Source organism: Papaver somniferum, chromosome 7 (genome assembly GCF_003573695.1).
Source record: "Papaver somniferum cultivar HN1 chromosome 7, ASM357369v1, whole genome shotgun sequence".
Lineage (NCBI taxonomy): Eukaryota > Viridiplantae > Streptophyta > Magnoliopsida > Ranunculales > Papaveraceae > Papaver > Papaver somniferum.
The window spans coordinates 31,166,465-31,176,566 of record NC_039364.1 but is presented as its reverse complement, the minus strand read 5'-3'; the positions used below and the strand labels follow the sequence as shown (position 1 = coordinate 31,176,566).

General features: G+C 38.4%; 1 protein-coding gene and 1 long non-coding RNA gene across 2 annotated transcripts; both read right to left on the bottom strand.

Annotated features, from left to right (window-relative positions):
- Window positions 1–3,008: 3,008 nt before the first annotated feature.
- LOC113300639 lies at window positions 3,009–4,827 on the bottom strand. The gene is made up of 2 exons (XR_003335857.1): window positions 3,296–4,827; window positions 3,009–3,191 (listed from the first exon to the last, which is right to left on the bottom strand). It is a non-coding gene; the product is annotated as an uncharacterized LOC113300639 (long non-coding RNA).
- A 431-nt stretch (window positions 4,828–5,258) lies between these two features.
- LOC113296859 lies at window positions 5,259–7,958 on the bottom strand. Its single transcript, XM_026545215.1, has 5 exons — window positions 7,732–7,958; window positions 6,261–6,375; window positions 6,041–6,130; window positions 5,839–5,937; window positions 5,259–5,591 (listed from the first exon to the last, which is right to left on the bottom strand). Exons 1-5 carry the CDS (start codon window positions 7,797–7,799, stop codon window positions 5,487–5,489), a joined length of 477 nt encoding a protein of 158 aa, XP_026401000.1. The 5' UTR covers window positions 7,800–7,958; the 3' UTR covers window positions 5,259–5,486.
- Between the last annotated feature and the right edge of the window lie 2,144 nt (window positions 7,959–10,102).

Sequence of the window (10,102 nt, the reverse complement as noted above, 5' to 3'; positions counted from 1 at the left end):
ATAGGTTTGGGGTTCAGACTCTACCGTAAGAGTCACAAAATCTGGACCAAAACCTTTCTCGGTTCTGACCCTCTTACTTCTTCTAGGTTCGGTTTCGGCATCTAGAGACGGGGGTTGACTAGTCGAAGGAACATCTGAGAGATCATCGCGGACCCTTTTATGAGGTCCAGATCCTAAAGGGAAAATGTGTTCGAAAAACACTGCATCTCTGGATTCCATTATGGTGTTCTCACCAATTACCATGAACCTATAAGCACTAGTGTGCTCAGGATATCCTAGGAAAACACAATCTACAGTTTTAGGTCCTAGTTTGGTTTTCTTGGAACGAGGAGTGGTCACCTTGGACAAACACCCCCACACTTTAAAGTATGCATAGGACGGTTGTCTTCCTTTCCATAACTCATATGGAGTTTTGTCGGATTTCTTAAATGGAACTCGGTTCAAGATATAGCAAGCAGAGAGAATTGCTTCCCCCCACAGGTTCGAAGGTAGACCTGAACTAGCTAACATAGCGTTCACCATATCTATGAGTGTTCGGTTTTTCCTTTCAGCTACTCCATTCGACTCAGGTGAAGAAGGTGCAGTAGTTTCATGAATGATTCCATTAAGTTTGCAGAATTCTCCTATAGGTATCACATACTCACCGCCTCGGTCCGACCTAAGAGTTTTAATAGTAACACCTCTTTGGTTTTCTACTTCAAGTTTATATAATTTGAAAGCGTCTAAGGCTTCATCTTTACTTCTAGGAAGATAAACCTGACAGTATCTTGAGTGATCATCTATAAAAGTGATGTACCATTTTTTACCTCCTCTAGTTGGTGTTGATTTCATTTACTACGTTTGCCTTATTTTTCTGTTTAGGATCATTTTTGGTCTTTTTAGGTGCCCTACAGTCCTTGGCCATATGACCAGTTTTCCCACAGTTATAGCAGTCGCCTTTGATGGTGTTTTTGGAGACACCACCCTTTGGCTTAAGATGGTTACCTTTGGAGTTACGTTGTCTGTTACGTTTACCATTTTTGCTGGATTCTCCGTGCTTTTTCTTTGACGCAGTGTTATCGTCCAGGACATGAGCTTTGTTTGACATGTCTTTGCTCAGCATCAGGCTCTTGTCCTTGCAGCACAGAAGTTCCTCCACCTGGATCTTTTTCCCCAGCTCCACCATGGTGATTTCACGATTCTTGTGTCGCAGCCTCCTCTTGTACTCGTTCCATGAGGGTGGTAGCTTTTCAATCGCTGCAGATACTTGTAGAGATTCATCAATATGCATGCCTTCAGCAAGAATTTCGTTGATGAGTAGCTGGAGTTCGATGAATTGTTCTACAACAGGCTTTTCATCAGTCATCTTATATTCCAGGAACCTAGCCACCAAGAACTTCTTGCTTCCAGCTGCCTCAGCAAGATATTTTTCTTCTAAGGCTTCCCATAAATCAAAAGCAGTAAAATTCTCTTTTGCATTATAAAAGTCGTACAAGGAGTCATCCAGACAGTTAAGAATATGGTTTTTGCACATGTAATTCTTCCTAGTCCACCTATCCAGTCTATCTTCATAACCACGGTCATGAAGCCTTCTTGAGGGTCTTTCTAAGGCAACTTCATCTAGCCTTTGGTATTTTAAGAAGAATAGCATTTTGGACTGCCATCGTTTAAAGTCTTTGCCACTAAACTTTGGGGGTTTGTCTACAGTACTCTTTCTCATGTTGTTACAAAATATAGTAAAGAGCATATTGCCTTTAGATTGTTGGAGAAATTACTAATAATGTAACTGAGAAGAAGATACTTAGCTCAAAATAATGTTGCTGATGTTGCTGCACAGAAAATGTAGAGGCACGTAAACTACGCTGTCCTAAAGGCAATATCGCCTGCCACTCCTCTGAGATGCTACAGCAGTTGGCGAGTCACCTCCAGGATACAACTACCGTTAGTACCCCTCAATGTAGCATACAATGAGGGTACCCTTAGAGCTTGGCAGAACTTAAAAACAGTAGAAGAGATGTTTACAGAAAAACAGAGGAAGAGTAGAAGAGATGTTTCTCTGTGGTGTGTGTTTTCTGAGCTTACAACTACTCTCTTATATAGTGTTTGTGTAGTTACAAACAAGAAAGAAAACCCATGCGTATGACAGTCAAAGAGACAGTCAAAGAAAACCCATGCGTATGACAGAAATACTGGTAATGTTGGGTTAAAGATAGTGCATGGAGCAGTGTGTTGCTGCCAAGCCAAATACGTACAGACAAGGGAGCCAGGACAAAACACGTGCAGACAAAGAAGAGATTCTTCTACTTGTGTGGAAAACACGTACCAAAAATTTCAGCAAAAAGATAGGAACCCACACCCGAGCCCGACCGACCGGGCGGCGGCGTGCGTGCTTCTATGCGAAGCACCGCGCGTACGGGAAAGGCAACCTTGCCCTAGTCTAGGCCTTCCCTCAAAGCACAAAAGTCTAATGACCCAAGGGCCATGCCCTTATAGCCAATTCTATGGTATTTAAGTCTAAAACTCTTTAGATTTTAGTCAATGTGGGACTATTGTTTTATCTATTCAAATGAAAAAACAATTAATGGGCAATAGGTCTAGGGATCAAAACATAGTCCATGCAAAAAATTGCTATTTTTTTAAAGCGTTTTTTCTAACATCTTTCAGCAAGTAAGGTAAAAGGATTTTATAAAGTTCCATAAGACCCTCCTTAACCATTTTTTTGTGATTTTAGAGACTCTGCTTTAGGATAGTTGTCGTAAAGTCAAAGGGTTGTGGCTCTTATTTATAGGCGAAGATATAAACTACAATGTGCATAAAAATAGAAGTGTCCTACTAGAGAGCAGATTCCTAAACAACTAGAGTTGGTGCAAGACTAATTTAGGAATCATTATGTTGTTTCCTAAAATCGAACCACAATATAGCTCTAAACAACTCGCAGTTCATCTTCTGTTTTGACGCATTTCTTGTTTTAGGCTAAGCAAATTAAGAACACAAGTAACACAATCATACACCACACAAAGTAGACGAAGGGAAGAAAAACGAAGAACATATCATGCATTAATATCAGGGTTAACATTAATAACCTCCGAATTACATAGTGCAAGAAACTTGAATGTCATCCTTATTCATTTTTATTTACTTAGATTTCATACATTTTATATCACATGTCCCTTGAAAGATTTCTTCCAAAATCTTCATCTTCTTATTGAACACTGCAACACCGAAATGAACATTGAGAAAACAAAGAAAAGTTAGATAAACTCATCAGTAGAAAAAAGAGAAGAAGACTAAGTCACTGGTTGGGTGATGGATTTACCTGTCGCAGTTCATGTCAGGAGAAATGAGTGGGAATTTATAAAGTGTCGATCCACAGTTGTTAGTGACATCTTGGACGCGAGTATTGTTGACGGTACCGATAATAGGAACAGCAAGCTTAATACACTGGCACATGCTTTTTCTATCTTGCTTCTCTGGCAGCTGTTGGTCGAGTGCTCTGACATTGTCGCAGCAACTTGTTGAAGGGACTGAATCAAGTATGATAAACAAGGAGCGAAGCTAGTGATGACAGCATCACATGAAGGTGCAACACTCATGGCTGGTTTAAAAACCAGCAAGAGAGTCATTAGAACACAGGTAATGAACTTAAAAATCATGATGAGTATGTTAACTAATGAAAAAAAGCAACTAAATTGAATTCGTAATGGAATGTTGAGTTTGTGCTTAATGGTGATGATTTGTGGGTATATTTATATAGATTCTTACTCAATTCAGTTTGGGGTATGCTTGAAATTTGGTCATGCTTGTTACCATTTTGAACCGTATCCCATTTTTACTGCGGCTTGATTTGTGTAGCAAATTTTATGAACCTTGAATACTTGTGTGTTGATTTTATTTTGGATCACTAACTTACAGTTTGGCCAACTAAAACTAGAACTCAACATTATCTTTTATGCAATCTGCGTTTCGGAAAATTCTCTATTTCTCTGATGTCTGGCAGCCAAAAATCCAAAGGCAACTCTTTGCACAAAATCGGTCTTCTCTTACTTGGCATCCAAAGCAACCCTGCAATCTGTAGCTCTGTTACAGCTTTACGAAACCTCGACTGAATTGAAACTTCACTAATATATTCAACCTCTTGCTTTTGGGTTAGTCTAAACATGGGGTTCCAATAATCGCCACATTCAAGGGGCAAAAAACCTTGCCTCAGTTCAAGAGATGGAAAACATGTGAGGTCTAGGACCTGTAGAACTTTTCATCGAAAATCTTTGTGATGCGAGTAGAATGGTCCGAGCTGACGGGCGGGAATTGGGCCTTACTATTATTGAAGTAGTCAAGCCATTTTCATGTTTATCTTTGCCCTGTCGAGCTTGGACCTTGGAAGTGATTTATGCCTGTTTCCGGTATAGTAGAGTGCACTTGAGGAGGTCGTCAAAGTGATAATCTCATAGCCTCGCCGTCAATTCGTAAAATGCTACACCAACAACAATCTGCTAAGGAGCGCGTGCCAGATGAAAAAATTGGAATAGTCTGTATCCTGAATCATCTTCTACTACATTGTAGTTGTGTATAAAAGCATCAGTGGTTTCAAGATCAGATGGGTTCAACAGGTTCTATTACTTCACAACTAGAAGCTTCAATAACAGAAAAGGGAGAAACATAGGAAGGAAAATTTGGCCTCCCGTGATGTCTGCAATTTGTTGGGCTGAGAGGAACAAAAGAACAATAATAGCTCGCAAACAAGCCAGGACTGAAGGTACAATGGGACTCACAAGTTTCAGAACTAATAGCTCACTGGAAAGTTATAATAGGTTGTACTTGTAAGTAAATTTCAATTTTGAATTTGGGAGATTAGGCGCTGTAAAATGGAGGCTTGACCTCATCTTTTTCCAATTAACCTTTTCCCAAAAACCTAGTTCAATTTTCATCGTGCATGGTGCATGCTACCTCGTGGGCAGAAACGTGCATGGTGCGTGCTACCTCGTGGGTGGAAAATAAATTAGTAGTTCAATAATGACGATGTTGACTAGGAAAAACAGACATCCTTCCATTCATCACTTGAAGTCATCTTCATTTTCTATTCAGCATAGTCGTGCGTCACAGCTTTCTTTTTCCATGGACAGACATTAACACAGCCGCAGGATTAATCGAGCAACCTTAAATTGTTCCAGTTACAAACACTTACGGGTGGAGTTGTAAATTTTTGGAAAGCGCAGTTGTAATAGGAATTAAGTTTAAGTAGACCCTTAAATTTGCAGGCTTAACTAATGCAAACTGCAAACTGAACGAGCGAGAGGGGGGGAAAAGTTGAGAAGAAGTTTTAGTTAAAAATTACAAAAGTGACTATATGAAAATAAAATACAAATGATCCTCCAATTCATGTGCAGTTTAGCGATCCTAGTATGTGACTCGGATCATCTAAGAAGAGGTTTAAATTACAAACTACAGATAACAAAAACACCCCTTCCGTCAAGAAAAAAAGAAGAAAATTCTTGTTCATATCATTCCTTCTAGGTAGTTTTCGCTTTAGGACCCTTCTTCTTGGCTGGTTGTCTCTTTGGGGTGGAGTTCTTCATCCCAAGGAAAAAGAGCAAAGCGCCAAAGACTGCAATGACCTGCAAAGAAAATGAGATGAATGTTTAGTGGAAGAAATCCATAAGGAGATCAAACAAAGGTTCTGACTTACTTAACCTGATTTTAACATGGGTCAACAACACAAGACCCAACCAGGTGCTCACTGTGGTAAAAACTAATAAACCCTAACAGATGACAAGTTACGCTAAGATACGCAAATTCAAAAGGGCATTATCATGCACACTAGTTTGATCCTTCAAATTAAAAAGATAAGACCCTCGGGCATACCTGTGAGTACTTGAGGAGAAGTTCAACAAAATCGATCTTAGCAAGGCCAGTGTTGCAGATGGCATGCAAAACAGGAGAAGCAGCAAGTTGATGCAAAAGCTGCAAGATATAAACACAATCACTGCATAAGATGCTACATATTACAAAACAACACTACAAGAAAGTAGAGAACTCAGAACTTAAACCGATAAAGAATACAAACCAGCAAATAAGCTCCGAGAGAGCTACCAAAGATGAAAAGAACACCTCCAATACCCTTGAAAGCTACTGATGCTGCAACCAAATGCTTAATCTGCGAATAAAATATGCCAAGGTTGCCAAATCATACAAACATCAGTATTCAAATATTTGAATGAAGATTCAGTTTACCAAAAACAAACTGAGGTCAAGAGTAAAAAAAAACGTGATGTTATTTTTCTTACTTCGATATCTAGAACTTGAAGCCCAAGATTAGAGGTCAGATGATTTGTGAACAGTTCATACTTTGGTTTGAGAGCCTTTGCTGCTGGCCCACCATCAACTCCGAATTCACTGAATCTGCAAACATGTAAAGGCAATGTCAATTCATATCAAAGGCAACCCCATATTTCTTGTTAAACGCATTAAATAAGATGAATAATCCTATGTAAGACTTTTATAGTTCTAGGGAAGTGAAGAAAATCAGCAGTAATAAGAACATATGGAATAGCAGTACCATATCATAAAACAGGTTTACACTCAGTGAATCTCCGATTAAGTAAAAAAGAGAACACAGAAAAGGCAAGTATTTCTGCTGGCCCAACTGAAACGGTTTGGGCTAAGTATATGAAAGGATTTTTATAATAAACTAGTATAATACGCAACAAATAGTGTCTGCCACATAGCCAACCAGTCGATCAACACATCAGAAGCAACATCAAATAGGATCATGTTGAGACATGGCATACAAGAAAGTCTTAAAGGGGGAGCACACCACCAACTACAAATAGAGTATACAAACTCCTGACAGCACTAACGATCCACATCCACAAGATTTTTCCTGAAAGAAAGCTACTAAGAGCATGATGAAGAACACTTATTCACACACACTTCAACCAATTGACCCGATAGAACAAAATTCAGTCGGATGTTTGTTCTTCCACAGCTTTAACAATGAGAGGATAAAAGATTCAAGATGCAAAGTTAAAGAATAACCACCAAACATTAAACCTTGGAACAAACTCGGAAGAATTGATATCAAACACACCACTTGCTGCAGCTACAGGATAACTAAAAAGGAATTAATTTCTTCCAATTATGTAACTGATTAGATCTTTTAAGATTACCTAGTTGTTTGATTTTCATTCCTTTTTGAGAGATACTTGGTTTAAAGCCTAATATAATAGGTTAGATCTGAATTTAAGTAGCAACCTAGACAGACCATAACACTTTCCAGAGTTAGTGAAGAAACCACAATCAATGACAATGTAGCCATAATCAATACCCTGCTCCTACCTAAAGAATATCTCAAGAATTGCTAATCTCATTGACAATTGAACTAATCAAGCCTCACGCAATTCCTCAATCTCACAAATCCGTCATAGCAAACCCTAGCATCTGACATACAAGGTTTAGATGAAGATCCCTTCTTCCCTTTATCATTATCATGTAAGTTAATTATTCATGAAATTATCGACCCAAAACAGATCAAGAATAACATTACAACAAACAAAGCAATGACTAATAGATCTGGTACAAATTCAAATAATTGAACCACGGGAATTCCAAAAACCTAAAAACACCAGATCCAAGACGAAAAAGATAATGTGAAGATAATCTTTTAAAACAAAAACTAATTGAAAAGAAAACAAATAAAAAAAGTTGTAATGGAACAGAGACTGAAGAAATAAGAACAGATCTGAGAAGAAAGCTTACTCTTGCCATGCAGCGAGGATGAAAACGGAAGCGAAAAGAACTCTTCCTGCAAACGAGATGAACCCCATTTTTTTTTATGATAATGCTAATGGAAACTCTGTTTTTCTCCCTCTCACAGAGAATATCTCGCTTACAAATCAGAGAAGAAGAACGAAGGAAGAACGAAGAAGAAAGGAACCTTGTTTGTAGGGAGGCTTATAAGAAGAAGAGACCCAACAACCCACGAAATTTGTCCTAGTCTTTTGTGTTTCCCTAAATACCCTTTTGTGAATTTATTTACGTATAGTGCCATTGAAATTCAAGTTTTGAAAAGTTCAAATGGTTGACGTGAAAAGCAAAGATGATTCCAAAATATGAGGTGTTATAGTCGTGGGTACGCACTGTATTTTTCTAAGGAAATTGATGTGATTAGACGGTAGGATTGGTTCTCATCGGAGGGGACCTGTTAACGCATGGGTTATTTAAGTCGAACATGTCTTTGCATGATTTATATGGACTGATACCAGCTCTACTAGGGGCTGATATCAGTCCATCGATCTAATGATCAGGATTGTCAGGATTTGTTTGTCCTATATGGACTGGTATCAACCAACCCTTAGTAGAGCTGATATCAGTCCATATAAATCATGTGTCTTTGTACGAACTTGAGAAAGCAAGAAGGTTTATTATTTAAACCCTGTAAAAGAACAAAGCAAGAAGGTTAAATATCCTAATAAGATTTGAAATCCATGCACTGCAGAATTGGTAAACAAAGAAAATAAAAACGTATTTCGATGAAATCAATGAAAGGTATACTGAAATCAGATTAAAAGTTGTTAATTATAAGATTATAATATATGTTGAAGATTAAAATCATAAAAATATTGAGGATGGGGCAAAGATTCCGAAGATTTCTCGAAATAAAAACCTAAAAAAGTTGATTTTGGGTAAAATCATTAAATCTAAACTAAGGAGTCATATTAAAAGATTCGAAAAACCTAATCCGAGGGAGATTTGGTATTAGAGGAATAAAACAGACTAACATCCATATTGTAAAAAATTGAGATAAAAGGAAATCGAAAACTTGATTGGTATGTGTTAGGGTTTTCGCACGGCTCAAGAGCGGAAGGTGCTGGATCAATTTGGGTCGTTTCTTAAGCAGTGGCAAAGTTTTAACATTCTAGTCCCTTAACTCCATGCTTTGTCTCAGTGTAGCTGGGGAAAAACGATTTGCTGGTTTTTACAGAATTGAAGAGACGACCGTGCGGAGGAGACTCCTTGAACCGAGCGAAATGTTCAACCTCACACAGATGCACTGCAAGAAGAGAGTGCTTTGAATTCGAGAGATCAATCTGTAGTACTCCGGCCTAAACCAAGACAATGATCGTTTCAGAGTAAATTCAGTCACAAGAGAGGATGGGTCGATCTATAGGAGGGAAGCTGAGAAATGTGTGGAATCAATGATAATCAAAGATTGTAGGTGTGTTATGTATTCTGAATAAGATAAGTTCTGAACGATTGAATCCCTGTTGAGAGTGATTACTCAGATGTTGAGTTGTTAATCTCGTGTTGTCTGTTTGACGTGAGATTCTTGTATATTCAATCATGATTTCAGAGACTTATTTATATTGCTGGAATTGTAGACACCATGATCCCATGAAGTGTGACGGTTGATGGAATCAAAGAGTGGGGAAATGGAAATCGTGTTTGAAACCAGTTGCTCATCATGCGGAGACTTGGTCGATTTTCCATCCACTACTTTGTTAACTCCTTCAACTGATTGCACGACTTGCTCACATTCCATCGTGTATACGAACACACGTGGCGTAGACCGCCAGACCAAAACCCTAGTTGATATCCCCCAAGTGACACGATTGATGTATCGTGGTTAATTAGTCAGTTGTTGACTTCATGACTTTATGGGACGATGAGTCCATGTATTTGCTGCGTTGAACATGATTTTGCAAAATGTTCTGAGACTCATGAATTGAACGTGTTTGTTAAGACAGAGGTGTAATTCTCACGTTGAGGTGAGCAAGTATTGCTCATTTGATGAATTGTTGAATATTGATAGTTGAACCAATATTCCTTGGTTTGAGCAAATATTGCTCATCTGATCAAGTGTTGCTCGTCTGATGAATTATTGGCAGCGTGACCAAAATAAAACATTAATTAGAATACTGGTAGTTGAACCGAGTATAATAAAATGGTGATCATGAGATCTTCATAAAATTATTAGAGTTCGAATCTGGAATTATGATCCTTGGACTCAGAAACCCTAATTGATGACCGAGTGATAATTTATTGAAAATTTAACCATGGAATGAAGGAGGACCGGCTACATGAGATCGTGGGTCAACCATGTAGCGTCCATATGCTCGCGTGAGCAAAT